The sequence below is a fragment of the Cervus elaphus genome, chromosome 1, assembly GCF_910594005.1.
Source record: "Cervus elaphus chromosome 1, mCerEla1.1, whole genome shotgun sequence".
In the NCBI taxonomy this organism is placed as follows: domain Eukaryota; kingdom Metazoa; phylum Chordata; class Mammalia; order Artiodactyla; family Cervidae; genus Cervus; species Cervus elaphus.
In genome coordinates, this window is record NC_057815.1 from 60148502 (window position 1) to 60170832 (window position 22331).

Here is a 22331-nt window from a genome sequence, read left to right on the forward strand (position 1 = left end):
CACAAATTGTAACAAAACTTGGTTTTTTTGCTGACATAATTTCACAAAAATACATAATTATTATCTCATAATTAGGGAGTCATTGTGTAATATCTTCACATCTACAAAATTTGCTCTGTGGATTATTGATGATAAATGAATGATAGTATGATTTTATGATGCTTATCAAGATAAAAATACTTGTAGATTAAAGTTGGGAACTAAGAAATTCTATTCTTAAACAAAAGGAAAATAATATGAACTATAACATGTAATGTTAAATTTGACTGACCAAGAAATTATAATAGAGATTTAAATTTTTTATTTTAGCATACTCACTTATCTCTATATAGAAAAAATGCACATTATGCTTAATGTGTCCTTACTGAATTTTTCTAACTACTATAACAATTACTGAGAGAGAATTAGAGAAATTTCCTCCTAGGATTCTAAAAAATTTCTATTTATCTTTTAAATTCTGTCATTTTGGATTCATGAATCCTGAAGCTGTGATATTACAGGCACTGGAATTTAGGGTTGTTTGTCAGTCATATCAGTTACTCAGTTATGTCCCATTCTTTGCAACCCCATGGACTGCAGCACGCCAGGCTTCCTTGTCCATCACCAACTCCTGAAGCTTGCTCAAATTCATGTCCTTTGAGTCGGTGATGCTATCCAACCATCTCATCCTCTGTCGTCCCCTTCTCCTACTGCCTTCAATTTTCCCAGCATCAGGGTCTTTTCTAATGAGTCAGTTCTTCCCATCAGGTGGCCAAATTATTGGAGCTTCAGCTTCAGCATCAGTCCTTCCAATGAATATTCAGGACTGATTTCCTTTAGGATGGACTGGTTTGATCTCCTTGCTGACCAAGGACTCTCAACAGTCTTCTCCAACACCACAGTTCAAAACATCAATTTTTCAGCACTCAACCTTCTTTATAACCCAACTCTCACATCCATACATGACTATTGGAAAAACCATAGCTTTGACTAGACTGATCTTTGTTGGCAAAGTAATGTCTCTGCTTTTTAATAAGCTGTCTAGGTTGGTCATAACTTTTCTTCCAAGGAGCAAACCCCTTTTAATTTCATGGCTGCAGTCACCATCTGCAGTGATTTTGGAGCCCAAGAAAACAAAGTCTACCACTGTTTTGATTGTTTCCCCATTTATTTGCCATGAAGTGATAGGACCAGATGCCATGCTCTTAGTTTTCTGAATGCTGAATTTTAAGCCAACCCTTTCACTCTCCTCTTTCACTTTCATCAAGAGGCTCTTTAGTTCTTCTTCACTTTCTGCCATAAGGATGTCATCCTCATATCTGAGGTTATTGATATTTCTCCCAGCAATCCTGATTCCAGCTTGTGCTTCATCCAGTACAGCATTTCTCATGATGTACTCTGCGTATAAGTTAAATAAGCAGGGTAACAATATACAACCTTGACTTACTCCTTTCCCAATTTGCAACCAGTGTGTTGTTTTATATTCAGTTCTAACTGTTGCCTTTTGACCTGTGTACAGATTTCTCAAAGGCAGGTAAGGTGGTCTGGTATTCCCATCTCTTTCAGAATTCTCCACAGTTTGTTGTGATCCACACAGTCAAAGGCTTTGGCATAGTCGATAAAGCAGAAATAGATGTTTTTCTGGATCTCTCTTGCTTTTTTGAGGATCCAACGGATGTTGGCAATTTGATCTCTGATTCCTCTGCCTTTTCTAAACACAGCTTGAACATCTGGAAGTTCACAGGTCACGTCCTGTTGAAGCCTGGCTTGGAGAATTTTGAGCATTACTTTGCTAGCATGTGAGATGTGTGCAATTGTGCAGTAATTTGAGCATTCTTTGGCATTGCCTTTCTTTGAGATTGGAATGAAAACTGACCTTTTACAGTCCTGTGGCCACTGCTGAGTTTTCCAAATTTGCTGACATATTGAGTGCAGCACTTTCACAGCATCATCTTTTAGGATTTGAAATAGCGCAACTGGAATTCCATCACCTCCGCCAGCTTTGTTCATTGTGATGGTTCCTAAGGCTCACTTGACTTTCCATTCCAGAATGCCTGACTCTAGGTGAGTGATCACACCATCGTGATTATCTGGGTCATGAAGATCTTTTTTGTACAGTTCTTCTGTGTATTCTTACCACCTCTTCTTAATATCTTCTGCTTCTGTTAGGTCAATACTATTTCTGTCCTTTATTGTGCCCATCTTTACATGAAAAGTTCCCTTGGTATCTCTAATTTTCTTGAAGAGATCTCTAGTCTTGCCCATTCTATTGTTTTCCTCTATTTCTTTGCACTGATCACTAAGGAAGGCTTTCTTCCCTCTCCTTGTCATTCTTTGGAACTCTGCATTCAAATGGGTATATCTTTCCTTTTCTCCTTTGCCTTTCTCTTCTCTTCTTTTTCATAACTGTTTGTAAGGCCTCCTCAGACAACCATTTTGCCTTTTTGCATTTCTTTTTCTTGGGAATAGTCTTGTTCACTGCCTTCTGTACAATGTCATGAACCTCCATCCATAGTTCTTCAGGCACTCTGTCTATCAGATTTAATCCCTAGAATCTATTTTTCACTTCCACTGTACAGTTGTAAGGGATTTGATTTAGGTCATACCTGAATGGTCTAGTGGTTTTCCCTACTTTCTTCAATTTAAGTCTGAATCTGGCAGTAAGAAAGTCATGATCTGAGCCACAGTTAGCTTCCAGTCTGCTCCAGCTCCAGTTGGAGCAGCGGCTGCGTGGGGCTGGAGCGACTTTGAGGAGATACCCCACGTCCAAGGGCAAAGGAGAAGCCCCAGCAAGACAGTAAGTAAAATCGCATTTAGAATGAAACCCCATACTTGCCAGAGACGCCCAGAGGGCTCAAACATACCTCTGTGCGCACCAGGACCCAGAGACCCCACAGAGACTGAGACAGAACTGTGTTTGGGCATCTCATGAGTACCGGTCAGCAGTGGACTGCCGCGGGGTCAGGGGCTCCGGGTGCAGCAGACCTGGGTACGGCATAAGCCTTATTGGAGGAGGCCACCATTAACCCACCACAGAGCCGGAAAAACCATATCTTTGACGATATGGACCTTTGTGGGTAAAGTAATGTCTCTGCTTTTTAATATGCTGTCTAGGTTGGTCATAGATTTCCTTCCAAGGAGCAAACAAGTGTCTTTTATTTTCATGGCTGCAGTCACCATCTGCAGTGATTTTGGAGCCCAAGAAAATAAATTTTGTCACTGTTTCCATTGTTTCCCCCATCTATTTGCCATGAACTGATGGAACTAGATGCCATGATCTTAGTTGATCAAATGTTGATTGAAGCCAGCTTTTTCATTTTTTCTTTCACTTTCATCAAGAGGCTCTTTAGTTCCTCTTTGCCTTCTACCACAACGGGTGCTGTGTCAATGTAATCAGGGCTTTACTGGCGGCTCTGACGGTAAAGAATCTGTCTGCAATCGAACCCTGGTTAGATCCCCGGGTCGGGAAGATCCCCTGAAGAGGGAATGGCTACCCACTCCAGTATTCATGCCTAGCGAAGTCCATGCACAGGGGAACCTGGCAGGCTACAGTCTATGGGGTCGCAAAGAGTTGGACACTACTAAGGGACTTTCACTTTACCCCTTTTTTCACACACAAAAGCCCCAGCCAAAATGTGCTCTCTCTAGCCAAACGACCCAGCAACTTAGTAAGACAGAAATGTTTTAGATGATAACTACTTTACTTATTCCAAACGCAGTAGGAAAAACTGCAGTCAAATCCGGGGGAGACTACCTTCCTCCTCACCGTGGTGGGTAGGAGCCAGGAATTTCATCCCCCGGCCACCAGGTGTCAGTGGAGAGCCCGGACATCCATACCCCCTGAGCAGCGACAAGGTGCCCTTTCTCTTTAATGCGCTTCCCCAGTGACTCAATAGCAAAGAATCCACCTGCCAATGCAGGAGACGCGGGTTCCAGCCCTGGGTTGGGAAGATCCCCTGAAGAAGGAAATGACAACCCACTCCACTAACCTTGCTTGGGAAATCCCATGCTAACTTTGTGTCAGAAAATTCAGAGAATCAAGACTCGGGAATCAGAATCAACAAAAAAGCTTAGAACTAGAAGTGGGTTCAAAAAGACCATAGGATACAAAATAAACATATAAAAATTAAGTATGGGGACTTCCCTGGTGGTCCAGTGTTAAGACTCTGAGCTCCCAATGGAGGAAGCATGGGTTCAAGCCCTGGTTGGGGAACTAAGATCCCACATGCTGTGTGTCCAATAAAAAAATAAAATAAAATATTTTTAAAAATCAAGTGTATTTCTATGCAATTGCAGCGAACACATAGACATTGAAATTAATAACAATATTTAGAAATATTTAGGTTATATAAATATAAAATCATATTTACAAGACTTTTGTGCTGAAAAGTACAAAATACTATGAAGGAAATGAATAAAGATCTAAATAAAAGGAGAAACAGATTGTGTTCATGGACTGGAATATTGAAGTAGTATGATGCTGAATTCTCCCCAAATTGATATACTTAATGCTAATTATCTCAAAATCAAAGTAAAATTTTTGTCCCATAAAAACTTCTACATAAATGTTTTTAGCAGCCTTATTCATAATAACATAAATTGGAAACAACCCAGATGTCTTCAACTGTTGCATGTTTAAACAAACTGAAGTATATACAGCATGTAGCACTACTCAGCAATTAAAGAAAAAAAAAAAGAACTATGAATACATGCAATCTGAATGAATCTCCAGAAAATTATGCTAAGGAAAAAAGTTCATTGCACATAATTATATAATATATGAATCCATTTATATAATATTTATGAAATGATAAATTATAGTAATGGAGAACAGATAGCAGTTACCAGGGCTTAAGGAAGGAGTAGAGGTCAGAATAGAAATGGGTCTGCCCGCAAAGGGCAATAGGAAGACTCTTGTGATGAAGATATTCTGTATCCTACTTACAGTCAAAGCTATGGTTTTTCCAGTGGTCATGTATGGATGTGAGAGTTGGACTATAAAGAAGGCTGAATGCCAAAGAATTGATGCTTTCAAATTGTGGTGCTAGAGAAGACTCTTGAGAGTCCCTTGGAATGCAGGAGATGAAACCAGTCAATCCTAAGGGAAATCAACCTGAATATTCATTGGAAGGACTGATACTGAAGCTGAAGCTCCAATACTCTGGCTACCTGATGTGAAGAGCCAACTCATTGGAAAAGACCCTGATGCTGGGAAAGATTGAAGGCAGGAGGAGAAGAGGACGAGAGAGGTTGAAATGGTTGGATGGCATCACTGACTCAATGAGCATGAGTCTGAGCAAGCTCCGGGAGTTGGTGAAGGACAGGGAGGCCTGGCGTGCTGCGGTCCATGGGGTCGCATAGAGTCAGACATGACGAATGACTGAACAATGACAACAACCCTACATATTACCATGTGGATATACCATTTGTGATAATGTACCATAGTTTCAAATGGGAAAATAGGCAAAGGGTACATGGAATCTTTCTGTACTATTTCTTACAATTATTTAATAGTTTTTCATTAAGTACTCTTATTTTTCTTAAGTATAATCATACATGCAAATATTTTATATCTATCTTTTCAATATTTATTATTCACTTTTTTCAGGTTATATTTTATTACAAAAATTGCCAAAGCAACATGAAATAATGGGGAATAAGAATATGTTTGCCATCTTATTTTTTCATAAGAACATACCTGGCATTTTTCCACTTGGCACATACATTTGTTTATAAATAGGGATAGGTTCCATAAGCCTTTATCTGCAATTCATAAATCCAAGCAGCTTTGAAACTGAGCAGTTTTTCCTAAGTTTGGGGTCTTAAGACATTGGATTTAAAAACCTGTTATAAACTGATTATTTATTTATTTAATTCACATTGTATAGTCATATATTTTGCTGTAGATATATTGAAGTGAAGTGAAGTGAAAGTCGCTCAGTCATGTCCAACTCTTTGTGACCCCATGGACCGTCCATGGAATTCTCCAGGCTAGAATACTGGAGTGGGTAGTTCTCTTCTCTAGGGGATCTTCCCAACCCAGGGATCGAATCCGGGTCTCCCGTGTTGCAGGCAGATTCTCTGGGAAGTGTAGATATATTGATGCATTTGATTATGGAACTCTTTGGAAGTGATAGGAAACATATGGTGTATGCAGCATATTATCTTTTTAAAACCTGAAAAGTTCAAGAGCCCCATTTGTTTTGAATGAAGAAATTTAAACCTGTACCTTTTTTTTTAATCTTAAAGACGTATCCCCTTTATCCTCATGAATGTTTATCAAATGGATTTCATAGTAAACATATATTGGGACGTCCCTGGTGGCTCAGAGGTAAAGAATCCACTTGCCAGTGCAGGAGACACGAGTTTGATCCCTGATCCAGGAAGATTCCACTGGCCACAGAGCAACGAAGCCCCTGCACCACAGCTACGGAGCCCATGCTCTAGAACCTGTGCTCCTCTATGAGAGAAGCCACTGCAGTGAGAAGCCTGTGCCCTGCAACTAGAGGGTAGCTCCCGCTCACTGCAACCAGAAGTCCACACAGCAGTGAAGACCCAACACAGTCAAAAATAAATAAATAAATAAAATTATTTTTTTTAAATATACATATATTGAAATGATTATGGCTGTTTTATTTAACCTATTGGTGTGGTCTGTTGGCTGATAATAATCACCAAAGGCAAACTGACATCAACTTCTAAGTCTTAATGAGGTTTGCAAATATTCCTCATTTAAATAATACTACCATATCAACCAAATCAATGCTAATTCAAGAAACTGTTGCTTTTGACAGTTTTTAACTAACAGCATGGCAATAAACATGGCAATAATATTTATGTGTATACATATTTTCCTTTATTCAAAATAGGGTTTAATACAATGTCTATGGCACTCAAAATTAGGTTTTCATTTTAAGATTATTTGTAGATGTTCTTTCTCTCCTCACTGCTGCATCATGTTCTTGTGATTACTTCCTCTTGACTTTCTCAGCCTTTTTTCTGTTCCTGGAGAACTGATTCTTGCTCCTATCATGGAGTTAGTCAGGCTTATGGATGGCACACTAAACCAGATAATGACAACTGTCCAATCATACTTATTTTGTCCTGATTATTCAAACATTGGGAACTGCTTCCTCCCAGTTACTTAAAAGAATCTCTCAAACTCAGAATCTCAAAGACCCTTCTCTGAATCTCAAATGTTCCCACTAATAATTCTTCTCTAGTTTCAACAGGCTGAAATTCAACAAATAATTCTTGAACCCTAGCTAACATTTTTTTTTTGAGAAAAACTATGTTCCAGGTGTTGTTCTAAGAAACTCCCATCCATATATTTAATCTTCACAATTCTGTGAGATGGATATTAGAATCATTTCCATTTTACAGGTAAGAAAAAAGAAGCAGAGATGTTAAACAATTTTTTCAAGTCACATAGTTGAAAACAAGCAGGGTGATGATGGAGACCACATTATTAATCTCTACTTACACTGTTTCCTAGGGACTGAGATTGTGACAAACCTTTTCACAAATTTTGTTTTATTTAATTCTCAAAACATCTGTAAAATATGTTATTATCATTTTATGGCAAATCAACTGATATATAAAAAAAATCCTTATTTTACAGAATATAAATTAAAAACATTGAACTAAAACCCAGAAACTCTCAGTTCAGTGCTCCTTCTATGACATCATGGAATTATTAATAAGAGATGTCACCCATATGAGTTCAGAAGATAAAGGAAGAAATTTTGTAACATTGTTGAGACCCTAGCATGTTCCAAGCATTGTCTATATATCATGACATTTATTTCTCTTAGCAACTTTTTGAGGTGTATTATTCTCATTTTTTTTTTTTTGAGAAGGCAATGGCACCCCACTCCAGCGTTCTTTGCCTGGAGAATCCCAGGGATGGGGGCACCTGGTGGGCTGCCGTCTATGGGGTCGCACAGAATCGGACACGACTGAAGTGACTTAGCAGCAGCAGCAGCAGCATTCTCATTTTTTAGGTTAGGAATCTAAGGCTCACAAAGTTTAAGTAAATTGCCCAAGATTACATACTTGAGCTAGAGCTAAAAGCTTGAGCTAAAGCTAAGCTAGAGCCTAAAGCTTGAGCTTTAGGCTGCCTGGCCAAAAGCCAAAGCAGGAAAGTGGCAGGATAGAAAGAAGGAAAGGGAGAGCAAGGGGAGAAGCTACGAGGTTGTAGGAGTATTGTGAGCACCGTCTGCTATTCTGATAAACTTTTCTGATAAACTTCTATTCCTTGTTTCTTAAACACACCCTTTTCCTGTCTTCTATCCCAGTCTCTCTCTCTTTCACTTTTTTTTTGTTTTCCTTGTATCTCTACTGGTCTCTTGGGCTCTGGCTGTAAAGTCATCACAAACATCAGAAGGAGGAGGGCGAAGTGGAGACTACAGGAGGGAGGTGCAGATAAAAGAAACTTTCCTGGTGGGGCAGAGCTCTCTGACCATGGAAGGAAGAGAAGGTGGAGTCTCTGTAGCATCTTTCTTTGTTCAGATGCTTTAATTTTCCTTCATATATGCTCTTTAAGTGGTTTCCTAGCCAGCCGGTCATCTTGGGAAGACACTGAGTCAAAGACATCTAAATAAAGTAAGTGGATTTTGTTACTTGCTTTATTCCTCTTCAATGGTCAACTCTCCCATGTTTTCTTTCTACTCAATACATCCATCTTCCTAGTTGCCTCTACATCTAATAAAACCCAAACCCTTATCAGCATTTCCCACATCTGGTCCATTCTGATACTTAGATCAATGTAATTCTCTTTATCTTTTCCACACATTCGTATTTATGCACACTCTGCCTAGCCTCCCTTTAGCTCTTATGATCTCTCATTCCTAATTCTTTCTACATTATACTTATCTTCACCTACTCTTCTCTCATTGGATCTCTTATCCATATAGCACATTTATTTTACCTAAATACCATCCTTTTTGTCAACAGAAGGTCCACTTTCTCCACTCTTAATCTAACTTCCTTATATTCTATCTTGTCCCTGTAGATCTACTCATTCTTCTATATTCAATGTCTGTTTTCATTACATGTCATTCCAATTCTGTCAAATTTTCTGGCAATTCATTTAAATTCTCTATTCAATTATTTCCATCCATTTTGTTTCTTTATATTTGTTTCCTATCGTTTCTAATTCATCTGTTCTACCCATATCTTTCTTTTCTCCATTTCCCCCTCCATCCACACCTCCCTACAACCACTGTAATACCTTTACCATTTAGTTCTTAAGCAGACCCTAAAATAAGAATCACTGTCAAAAGAAGAGACAAAAATACCTGTAGATAATCTTTATCTGTAGAAATATGGGTAGTTTTGGAAGATGATAATTGAGAAACTAAAATGTGAAAGGTAAATAATGCCTAGGAACAGTTTATTTTTTCTTTCTTTCTTTGTTCCTGGGAGCAATTTTGACAGAGAAGAATATAGCAAATCACAGAATTAGAGAGAATAGCACAATATGTTTAGGAAAAGAAAAATAGTCTTCTAAGACATTACTGCAGGACAGTTAAAGGGAATACATTTTGACACATTATTGAGGGATTTTGTATGTTTTCCCCGAAACCAAATGCTCTTGGAATGAGACGGCTGTATAAAGCTTCACTCTAGAAACAAGTAGAAATTAGACTGATAAGAGTTGAGGTTGGAGGAAAAAAGACCAGGTAATAGGCTGTTGAAAAATAAGTCAAGAAATAACAAGGACCTGATTGGTATAAAGGACTAAGGAGAAGACAGTAGAAATGGGACAAATTTAGGAGATAATTAAAGAGGGAGTTTAGATAAAACTTGGATTAGTTGTGGGGTTGGGGTGGGTAGAATAGGTATAGAAGATATAGGAAACTTCCAGATCTCTGGTATGGTACATACTGCAGAGAAACTAATATCATTCATTGTGACAGAGGAAGAATAGACTTAGGAAAAATTTTCTAGACATGTTATGCTTGAGGGGCCTATGTGACATCAAGGGAATTATATCCACTCTTTGCTATACCAGTAAGGATATATTTGGCATGTGGTTCCTCTTTTATTTTATATCTACCTAAGCAGTAGCAGCACTGACACAACCAGTAAAAGTGATATATGGGCTTTCCCAGGCTCTAATATTAGGGAAATAGTAATGAAAGGAACCTTAAAAAAATCAGTGAAAAAGAAAAGAAAGAAAGGACAACTAATGTTTCTATGAGGAGATGCCACATAAGTCAAGATTTGAAAGTTAAGTAGGAATTAGGTGATACATTAGGTGCTGTATGCCAAGAGCTGCAGGGTATAAAAAACAGTGCAGGCTGTGACAAGAGATGACACCTTGTTTGGTGACACCTTGTGAAATAGCTTGAACTTGATTGTGTAGACAATGTGGTACTATGGAAGGTTTTAAGCAGGGGAATGAAATGCTCAGATTTAAGCTTTAGGGGAGAGACTATAGGCAGTAAGGTCAACGAGGAGCCTAATCTTTTAAATGTATTTGCTTATTTTCAAATGTGCAGAGCATCAAAGGTGAAGGCAGAAGAGATTAACAGATACACAGGAATATCTAAGGCCAAAAGGGTCAAATGCACAGTTAATCACACATGAGGTAGGTATTGAGAATAAAGGGTCAAAGTTAAGGTTCTGATGACAATTATAATTTAGAAGTTCCCATTTATGAAGATAGTATATAGTATAAGAATAGGTGTGGCAGATTAAACTTTCAGGAATGAGAAGATGAAGACATGTCTCTACCACCAGATTACAAGCTCCTTGAAGACTAGGTCCATGTCTTATTTACCTTTTCTCTCCCACAACTCAGCCTATAGTCTGGAATGTGTTTGATCCACCAATACTTTTGAAATAAATAAGTGGTGGGTGTGGATGATAAGAATGGGAGTGATGGGAAGTGTAAGCCAGGGATATGACACTTTGTAATTGCATTAAAGCACCCATCCCAGTATTCTTGCCTGGAAAACTCCATGGACAGAGGAGCCTGACGAGTGGCTCAAATACTGAGAAATTCTCAAGTACTGCTCACAAAGCATAAAGAAAAGAGAAACTCGGGTATAAACTTATTAGCAGTTTTGATGTTTTCAGATTTCATATAAAACAGAGACACACAGTATTTGTTTTTCTCTCTCTGGTTTATTTTACTTATCATAATGCCTTTAAGATATGAATTATTTCTTCAAAATGGAGTCATGATGCAGCTCATAGACAAACTCTCACTTCAGAGCAGCTAAGACTCTTAATATTTTTGGTTTTGATCTATGTTTTTCAGGGACCAACTGGTGCTTATCAATCCATGCTTCTCCAAGGGCCAGAATACACTCCCATCCTATTCCAATACAAGGTAGTTTATTTCTGTCTATTTTTGTCTTAGCTCATTTCCAGATTACAGAAGAAACCAATGGCTTCAGTTCAGTGATGAATTACATGCACTACTCACATTGCACTCTGCGACTATAAACCCAGCGAGAGAAAGACTGAGCTTCTGCTGCTGCCTCCTGAACACACTCTATTCTCCCCTGAAAAGCGATGGGCATGACCGACACCATGGAGAGGAAGAACCAGAGTGGGAGAGTGAGTGAGTTTGTGTTGCTGGGCTTCCCAGCTCCGGGATCACTGCGGGCACTGTTATTTGCCCTTTCTCTGTTAGCCTATGTATTGGTGCTGACTGAGAACACACTCATCGTTGTGGCAATCAGGAACCACCCCAGCCTCCACAAACCCATGTATTTCTTTCTGGCTAATATGTCCTTCCTGGAGATTTGGTATGTGACAGTCACTATTCCCAAGATGCTCGCTGGCTTTGTTGGGTCCAAACGGGGCCGTGGACAGCAAATCTCCTTTGAGGGCTGCATGACACAGCTCTACTTCTTCCTGGGCCTGGGCTGCACCGAGTGTGTCCTCCTCGCAGTTATGGCTTATGATCGCTATGTGGCCATCTGCCATCCTCTCCACTACCCCGTCATTGTCAGCGGCCAGCTGTGTGTGCAGCTGGCAGCTGGCTCCTGGGCTGGAGGTTTTGGCATTTCCATGGTCAAAGTTTTCCTCATTTCTCGCCTCTCTTACTGTGGCCCCAACATCATCAACCACTTTTTCTGTGATGTCTCTCCATTGCTCAACCTTTCGTGCACTGACATGTCCACAGCAGAGCTTACGGACTTTGTCCTGGCCATCTTTATCCTACTGGGGCCACTCTCTGTCACTGGAGCCTCCTACATGGCCATCACCAGTGCTGTGATGCGCATTCCCTCAGCTGCTGGGCGCCACAAAGCCTTTTCCACCTGTGCCTCTCACCTCACTGTGGTGGTCATCTTCTATGCAGCCAGTATCTTCATCTATGCCCGCCCAAAGGCACTCTCAGCTTTTGACACCAACAAGCTGGTGTCTGTACTTTATGCTGTCATTGTACCACTGCTCAACCCCATCATTTACTGCCTGCGCAACCAAGAAGTAAAGAGAGCCTTACGCCATACTCTACACCTGCACCAGGGGCATGATGCTAGCTAAGCCTGGGAAAGCTAGCACAACAAGTAGAAGGGAGGTATTAAATCTTAGATAAATAACTGGGTTTCCCTGGTGGTTCAGTGGTAAAAATTCCACCTACAATGCAGGAGACCGCCTGCAAGGCAGGAGAAGTGGTTTGATCCCTGGGTTGGGAAGATCCCCTGGAGGAGGAAATGGCAACCCCTTTCAGTATTCTGCCTGGAGAATCCCATGGACAGAGAAGACTGGTGGGCTATACTCCATGGGGTCACAAGAATGAGACAAGACTTAGTGATTAAACTACCACCAGCAGAGCTCTTAAACTTAGGATCTACGTCTTCTAAGAAAGCAGAAGAGCTCTTAGAGCCTAAATTAGGGACTAGAGTTTCCAAGGCACCACCAAAGAACTAATTCAGAACACGGAAGAGAGGTGAATTAGAAGCTAGAAGTTGGATTTCTTCAAGACAAGGTCTTAACATACAGGCTAGAACTTGATCTCATGTTGTCTGCTCTACTGTAATTTACATAGAACAGGTCCATGAAGCGTGTATCCCGGTGGGATGGGAAGGGATGACTATGAGCATAAAACACGACTGAACTCCAATAGCATCTTTCTCAGAACTAGCATCTTTCTCAGTGGCTCTTCATGGGTTTGTTACTGAATTTTAGTTCTGAGACGGAAGATACAAAAAAGGGAAGCAGAAGGAGAAAAGCCATTCAAGGAAGCATTGGCTTCATTATAGAAAAGCATCAGGAGATTTCTGGATGAGAACTCTTCTAGCTGGAGGATACTGATTGAAGGAGTGGGACCATAACTGATCATTCTAGTGTGTGAATTACAAGGCAGGGAGACACAAAACAGTGAATTTTTGTATTGGCAATATATCACCCCTTGGACTACAGGGGTTCAGAGCTTCATTTCCTGATTTATCAAGGTCAGTGCCCACACTGAACTAGTGACTGGGGGCAGTTGTTTATTTAATACTCAGTCTCCCTAATTAGACTATAAGCTCCAAGGAACCAGAGATCACATTTGTTTGTTCATCACTTTATTAGCAGGGCTCAGATAGTGTTTAGCACATGATAGGTATAAAAAAATATAGTAAAGGAATATAATTTGGAGCCATGTAGGCAAAGCATGTGTGTAACATCTATAGGTAGTTTTTGCAGGTTTCAGAAACTAAACCTTTCACATCTTGCCAGGATACAAATAGGTACAAAGTGGCACAGCCTTGCTGGAAGAAAAGTTGGCAATATGTATCATAAATGCTAAAAATATTGAAAACATTTGAAACACAAATATTTGACTAAGAAATATCAAATTTCTTAATCGTAAATACAGACATTTGTATTTACTATAAGAAAAATATGGAAATATACTAAACTTCCACAGAAGAATGATTAATTAATTTTTCTTCTATACATTAACTGAAATATCATGCAGGCATTAAAATACTATAATCTAAATAGAGGTAATGACAGAAAAATATTCTTAATATAATAAATGCAAATATTAGGTTATGAATAATATCAAAATACTACACTGTACAAAATAGCATCAGTCTTATTTGTTCATTTATTTAAATATGACTAGAAGGAATCGGAGATGGCAATGGCACCCCACTCTAGCACTCTTGCCTAGAAAATCCCATGGACGGAGGAGCCTGGTAGGCTGCAGTCCATAGGGTCGCTATGAGTCAGACACGACTGAGCGACTTCACTTTTACTTTTCACTTTCACACATTGGAGAAGGAAATGGCAACCCACTCCAGTGTTCTTGCCTGGAGAATCCCAGGGACGGGGGAGCCTGGTGGGCTGCCGTCTATGGGGTCGCACAGAGTCGGACACAACTGAAGTGACTTAGCAACAGCAGCAGCAGAAGAAAAAATTGACTGAAATATTAGCAGTATTATGCAATGAACCCCTTGTTCTTATAAACTGCATTCTGGGCAAAGGTATTATTACCAGCATATTTATTTAAATAAACATTTCTTGGCCAATAAAATATGGAACTTTATTCATCTAGATAGAGAGATGGTTAAAGGGTATGTCAGTGTGATTTTTCGAAATGTAACTCCTTACAATCACCCAAGACTCAGAACAATACGCTACTTCTCTCTGCAAGTGTAGGGGCCTTGTGTTGTTGCAATTTACTTTCCTATATTTGTCTACATCTTAACAAAGCATATGAAAAGCTATAATCTATATAAAAATATTGAATCACTGTATTGTATACCTGAAACAAATATAATATTGTAAATCAACTATATTTTGATTTTTAAAAGTATATGAAAGGCTACTAGCAATGTAATTATTAGGCATTATTAGCTAATCTCTACTTATTAAAAATTTTAATATAATATTCACATCTATTTGTGCTAAAAGTTACATAAATTTATAAGTGTCTTGCTATGACAATTGATAAATGACTAGATATGCAGTTCACCAAAAATCTATCTTCTACCTCTGCCATCGAATAAATATCTGAAATTGGGTAGTGGTTTGGGAAGGGAATGTCCTCTTCTGGGCATCAATAGTGTAGCTATTTTATGAGCCTCCTTATCAGTGAACTCCAATTAGCAGGAAGTAAACGCCTGTGATGTTGATTTCCTTTATTGTGCTTTTCTTTCTCTTCCAAGCTTTTTACAATAAAGCATGTGTGTTTTTTAAAATTTTTTTACTGTAAAAAATACCTCTAATTCTGACTTCAAAATTTGAAACCAAATATTTCAGGTGTAGGAAACAAGGTTAGCACAATCTCCTGCACTTGTTTATCTTTCGATTACAAAACTGAGATGTTTGAGTCAATGTTAACTCTGGTGGGACTGACACTTCTCCTGACTTGGACTGTATGTTCACAGTCATATTATCCTCATGACTGATATTGAATTTGATATTCCAAACCTAAGATTTTCAAATGAACTATTAATTATCAGATAAGCATTCTTCATCATCCATTGATATAATTATTTGTCTATAAACCTAGAGAGAGGACTTTTAAAAAATTCTTATTACATTTGATCCTATTTCTTTCAGATCATCTTTGTAATTAAAAATTTTTCAAAATCTTGATAAATGATGTGGCTCTTTTGTAATATCCTTTGGCCAGGGTATTGTCTGGGGGAAGTCTCCAGTCTCCTTCATCATTATAGGAAATAGGAGTACTGGATCCAGACAGGATCTTTCAGATAGGAGAGATATTGAGAGCGGCCAGAGGCAACAAATATCTACACAGCAAGTGAGGATCAACAGAGATAGCTTTTGTCCTCAAAAAAGTCTACTGGTTCCCATCAATTTTGAATAAACTCCTTCTATAGTACTAAATACCCTATCCTGCTACATTAAGAATCCCTTACAGCTGTGAAATTCAAGTAAAGACTAAAACTATCAGATCCTGGGGACTAAGAAACAGGACACCTAAAAGGAATGTGATATCTCAGATTGGATCCTGGAATGTAAAAAGAATATGGAAAACCTGGCGAAGTATGAATAAAACCTGGAGTTTAGTAACCAAAAACATGTACAAGTCTTGCTTTCTTAGTTTCAAAAGTGTATACTGTAAGGTCAGATGATAATATTAGGAGAAACAAACTAGTAAAATATGAGAAGTCTCTTTAAAACTTTTCTGCAAATCCAACATTATTCCAAAATAAAAAGTTTACTTAAAAAGGAACACATTATCAGTCTTTTTATACTAAATAATTGAATAGGATTCAGTTGATTTCAGTGACTCCATATTAACTTTCTCACAATTTTCTGGATTTTTAATTCTCATGAAATTCATGCAATTGATGCTGTTTTAATCTAGCTGATTGATAAAGGAGAGGTAAAATAAAGTATAAACGATGCTATTTTTGCTTTATATATTTAGCAGCTCTAACTAACGATCCCGGCTCTTTTAGTTGTCACTATTTGCGGCAGGCAAGCAGAGAAGAGGGCTTATAGGGCTAATACAGATGTTTTCATTTTCTCTTACAGTCATTCCTTAGGGGGATAATACCTTCCTGATTTTCATGTTCCATAGTCTCATTTCTTGAACACCAGTGATATAGATTTCTAGAATAGTGCCAACTCACCACATGCCTTTAGACAAAGAATATGAATGGATGGGGTAGGGGAAGGGCTAGGTCCAGCCTTAGCTTTTTTTAAAGAACAAAACATGTATGTTTCTATTGGACTTCCTGATATAGAAGGTAGTGTGGTATGAGCGGATAGTATAAATGATAAATAATAAAAATAATTTTTATTTGAGATAAAATGCTGACACTGCTCAGTGAGTCACTTGGAAACAAACTCTTGCCTGACTGTATTACTGGGCAAAAACAAAGTTAAACTACAAACATCCATCATTTTTGACTTGTATTTGGAGATAGGTAGGAAAACACTCTGGAGTAGGAAATGGCAACTGACTCCAATATTCTTGTCTGGAAAATCCCATGGACAGAAAAGTCTGGCAGCCTGTGGCCCATGGGATTGCAAAGAGTCAGATATGACTGAACGACTGGGCACAGGAAGACATACTGTATTTGGTTTGTTCGAAAGGGAAACTGATTTTCCCTTAAGGCCTAGCCACAGAAGTGCAAACAATGTAAATGAACCCACCACTGCTGGTTGTCACATCGTATCTATGTTATCTGTGTATTCTGAGATCACACATATACCTGCCAATATACCTAGGAGGGGTTGCTATATCACAGATTCATGTGAATTCTTCTCAGGCAGGATGGAAAAGAGTAATTTGGAACAAGTTATATATCCTATTTAGAACAAATCACTAGTATTGCCTTAAATGACAAGAAGTTACAACAGACAGATGCTGCCTAGATGTTATCCTTTAGGATCTTTAGAAGTTTATTTCTCTAGAACTTCTCATTTTTTTTCAGGTTACTGTTTCACTCCCTTCATCCACCTATTCACAGACATACAAATGTATCTCCTGGGCCTTTGTTCTTGCAAAACTTCTAGCACTTGATTCTCAATTTTACGGTTAAAGTGAAGTCGCTCCATTGTGTCTGACTCTTTGTGACCCCATGGACTGTAGTCTTCCAGGCTTCTCCAACCATAGGGTTTCCCAGGCAAGAATACTGGAGTGGGTTGCTATTTCCTTCTCCAGGGGATCTTCTTCACTACTGAGGCACAATTAAGGGCAGAGATTCTGTGGGCTCACTCTTCTGTGGATAACTTGACAGACAAAAGTGAAAGTGAAAGTCACTCAGTCATGTCCAACTCTTCGCTACCCCTTGGACCATACAGTCCATGGAATTCTCCAGGCCAGAATACTAGAGTGGGTAGCCTTTCTCTTCTCCAGGGATCTTCCCAACCCAGGGATCGAACTCAGGTCTGCCTCATTGCTGGTAGACTCTTCACCAGCTGAGCCACAAGGGAAGCCCTGACAGACAAAAGGGATTGTCATTTTGCACTGTTCCTCACACACAGTACATACTTTTCAAATGCTCATCAGATGACTGAGTGCTTCCTGCAACCCAAGGCAGAGGACTCTGTGGTCACCTGTCTACCTTCTGCCATCGTTCCGCTGCATGCTCTTGTGTGTGTCTCTCTATACTGAAAGCCTTCTCACATCATTTCTTCTGATCAAATCTCAACTGTGGTTCATATTCCAACACAGGTAATATTTACATTTGTATACTTATCACAAAGCAGTTTTAGAGCTGTTTTCATATACATACTCATATTCATATTACTTCTGAAGCTAATATTACTATGATAGTGACAAGGGAATTATTATTACCATGTTTTGTGGGATAAAATCCTGAGGAATAAAGATAATTTTTTAAGGTCAAATATCTTAAAAATGATGGAATCTACATTAAAACTAGACCTTCTGACTGATGGACCAAAATTATTTCTCATTGCATTATTTTCTTGCTACCTTCCTGCGATGAGTCTGGAATGACACCTCTTTGATGAAGCCTTTTCTAGATTCCTATGTTAGAAACCATTTCTCTCTCGTTGGTGTACCTAGAACACTGTTTGCACCTCTCTTTTGTCACACATCACATACCACACTCATTACAGTATGTACTTCTAACTTCAATTAGAATATTAGAAGTTCCTAGAGGGCAGAAACCATGATCTACATAATTTTACTCCAAAAAATGTATATAGCACATTGAGTTGTACATAAAAAGAGCACAATAAAAGCAGGATGTGATTTTTGTAATGAATGAACAAATGAATGTATTAATTACCTTATTAACTGACTCAGAGTTCTTGTCCTGATTTTTGAGTAATTTGGTGCTGCACTACTTTGCATATAGTAGGAAGAAAAAAGGACCGCACTCTCTCTACAGGTACAGTTAAATATATTCAAGGATGAAGAGGAATAGATAGGTGGATGGAGAGTCAACCTCCCTGTCCAGGTTCCCTGGACATGATCTTGGCAGCACAGAGTTTCCCTGGAGCCAAGAGAGACTATGTGAGTGAGTCCCGTGGGAAGAAGGGAGGGTGAGTGTTAAACATATTCTGCCTCAGCTCTAGTCTTCTGGTCTCAGGGCTGCAATACTGATCAGGCAGTCTAAGCAGAGACCAGACATGGATCTCCAGGAAGTACAAAAATATGCAAGCCAGCCTGCTTTCTCAAGATGAGTGCAAATGTCTGCAGAATTTTTCACTCTTGAAGATAGGGAAGGTGGATCCTGGTGAGAAGTTGAAGGTACCAGGTGAGATTTGTTGATCCCTGAAGAAGTTCCAGGGAAGATGAGGAGAGGCTTAGGGAAGTGACTGCAGGCATCATTTTTGGATGGGGGAAAGTGTATTATGGGGGAGTGAGTAGGGAAATGAAGATCCAGTACACATTTGGGCAGCTGAGAGATTTTGGATGTTGGACCAGGGCAAAAAAGATATGTTTCCTGTTCCAGGAAAAAGTCTGTTGGTGTCTATGTTTTCTCTTGAGAATGAGCATACAAAAGACTGAAAACAAATTCTATACTTTAATGAAAGGATTTTTTTTCCTCAGGCACCACAGAGATTCTAGAGCTCAGGGCTATTAGTTCTGAAAAAAAGGAAAATAGAATTCTGTGTTTCTCTATGATACAAAATAAAGTCTGCTGAGAGGTGCATTTGTGGCAAATACATGGAGGAGAATATGAAGTAATGGCAATATGATTAAATACATGAAAGCAACATAGGATAAGAAGATAAGAAAGGAGGCATGAGTGATCTGCAACTCAGAGCTTTTCAAAGATGCTATAATCCTATTCCCCAGGAAGTTGGCTTACCTCATTCCCCCAGAATATAACATAAAAAAAAAAAGCGAGTAAGAATGAAACCGAAAATGAAAAAGGCTGCATGTTTAAACAAACACATGTGAGTAGCATGTATGAGTCTAGTGCCTTATCCATGCATTATCACATTTATCCTCACAACAAACCAGCAAGGTAGGCATTATTAACATTATGTTCTTTTACAACAGTGGGTGTTGAAGTACCTGACTCTTAAATATTCTGTTTAGGATGACATAGCTGGTAGCCTTTTTCTGACTCTAAAGTCAGTGCTGATGACTCATCTGCAAAGGTAAGTGTGGGAAATTATGTGGCATATAGTGAAAATGCATATAGAGTGTTACACTAACACAAGCCCCGAAGGAAAGTCTCTACATACTGAAGAATGTGGGGAATATCACTCCTTTCTGCTATCAGAGCCAGTTGTTTTTCCCAAAGAAAAACATTAGGTCAAAGGCATTGAGAGACAGGCTGAGAACTGCTTACAAATGAACTACGTCACGGGTGAAAGGTGTTGATTGGAGGCCCTGGGGTGAGACATAATCCCTTTCTATCCAGCAAGCAATGCAGAGGTCTGCTGACATGTACTGCTGTGGAAAGGAGGCAGTGGCAAAAACAATATGTATTTCGGCCTCTCATCTTTCTGTCCCTTGCCATGAGCCATGGCCAGAAGATCTGTATCCAAAAGGTTGTCAAGATGATCCTTGATTGATCTCCCACCCTCTGTGTGTTAAATGGACAGTAGGGTGGACAAATTGTTTGGCCAAAAGAGTGAACAATATTCTGAAGGTGGGACCTAAACTCAGTCTTTATGGATGGATGTGATATTTAGTGGAGATATATATTCATTTACATACTTTTCAAGAGATAAACCTGTTGCAACCTCTTTCCTTAGCCACAGATTAAAGTAATTGGGCTACTTCACAAATGACTCTTCCTTCCAGCCTTGCAAGGTGGCCTATCCTTGTATATTCATGTATGCTCTGGCCTCCTTTTCCTTACCCCTCTAGGTAGAGCTTGCCCCAGTGGCTGACAGAGACGCTGACCTACCAGGTGACCTGAGACAAAGGATCATATCAGGTGTTCTCAGATAGGGTGGATATATTTATCATGAAAGTACCCTGGGTATGAGGGCTTCCCTGGTGGCTCAGATGGTAAAGAATCTGCCTGCAAGGTGGGAGACCTGGGTTTGTTCCCTGGGTTGGGAAGATCCCTTGGAAGAGGGCATGGCAATCCACGCCAGTATTCTTGCCTGGAGAATCCCCATGGACAGAGGAGCCTGGCAGGCTACAGTCCATGTGGTCACAAAGAGTTGGACACAACTGAGTGACTAAGCAGAGCACACACCCTGGGTATGCAAGATGGACGGATGTCCAAAGATGTGTAGCCTGATAGGTGTGTGCCTCCTGCCACCAGCTTAAAGGGATTAATTCACTTGTTAATATATATTTGATAATATTTATGTTTTCCAGTCACTATTATAGGTATTGGGTTCATAGTCTTGAAGAACAGTCTTTTTTCCCCAGTTTTTTTGAGATAGAATCAACATATAACATTGTGTAAGATTAAGCAGTCTAATATGATGACTTCATACACATATATGTTATGAAAAACTTATCACAATAAGGTTAGTTAACACCTCTATTATGTAACATAATTTTGATTTCTTTGTGTGTGATGAGAACATATATGATCTATTCTTTTAGCGACTTGCAAGTATATAATGCAGCATTAATAACAGTAGTCACCAGGCTGTACATTAGAACCCCAGAGCTTATTCATCATATAACCAGAATGCTAAACCCTTTGACCAATATCTCCCTGAGTTTACAATGTAAGGAGATACAATGTAAAGGAGAGAAATCTCAATGCATGAGAAGGTTGTGCATTGGAAGAAAATGCTGTTGAAGTATTTCACCCAGCTTTGGTGCAGTTATCTCCAAGATGGAATCTTGAATCAACAGATAAAAATGGGGAAAAGGCATAAAAGGAAGAGGCATGAGTACATGTAAAATGCAAGAGTGATTACAGTGTGCTTGAGGAGCAGAACTATTTGAGTATATCTCAAGCATGGAAACAATTTAGAGGATGCCAAGAGAGAGGCTGGAGAAATACGTAGGGGTCAAAATAAGAAGAACTTTTATCTAAGAGCAATGGAGAGTCATTAATGGATTGTCCAAGACTTATCATTTCTTTAAATTTCCACAGACTCTACTGTGAAGAAATGGTGGTGGATCAAAGGACTACAGGCAATAGGTCACCCCAATATTAAACCCTGGAGATTTTTCTGACATTATCCTAAACATTTTCTTTCAGGCAGTAAAAATGTCTTGTGCTGTGGCTTTCTAATTAAATTGAGATTTGAAACTAGCCAGTGAGAGACCACTAGTCCATGTTGATGGACAAAGGAGTAAGGAATGACATGGAGAGTGACACTCAAATCTTTCATCAGGTGAGTGAGAGTAAGGGATGGGAGTGCACTTTGATTCCAGGAGTTTTTCATAAGAAACACATGACATTTTTTGGATGGAAATGTATGCTTCCCATTGGAAGATTACTTCATACTGACAAGAGGTTATTTTATGAGTCTCATTCTCAGGAAAGACTGATTTGCTAACATACTGGTCTCCT

At 39.1% G+C, this 22331-nt stretch overlaps 3 protein-coding genes across 3 annotated transcripts in view; 2 read left to right on the plus strand and 1 right to left on the minus strand.

Annotated features, from left to right (window-relative positions):
- Positions 1-22331, plus strand: part of LOC122694965 (interferon-induced very large GTPase 1-like) — a 1416129-nt gene that overhangs the window by 380751 nt on the left and 1013047 nt on the right. The gene's annotated exons all lie outside the window — the stretch shown is intronic.
- LOC122695260 (zinc finger protein 215-like) overlaps positions 1-22331 on the minus strand; it is a 462760-nt gene that overhangs the window by 20027 nt on the left and 420402 nt on the right. The window lies entirely within an intron of this gene.
- Positions 11506-12483, plus strand: LOC122694975 (olfactory receptor 226-like). Its single transcript, XM_043904410.1, has one exon. It carries the CDS (start codon positions 11506-11508, stop codon positions 12481-12483), a length of 978 nt encoding a protein of 325 aa, XP_043760345.1.

Excerpts from the sequence above, each read along its gene's own strand:
- LOC122694975 (XM_043904410.1), top strand. The coding sequence starts at position 11,506 with ATGGGCATGACCGACACCATGGAGAGGAAGAACCAGAGTGGGAGAGTG.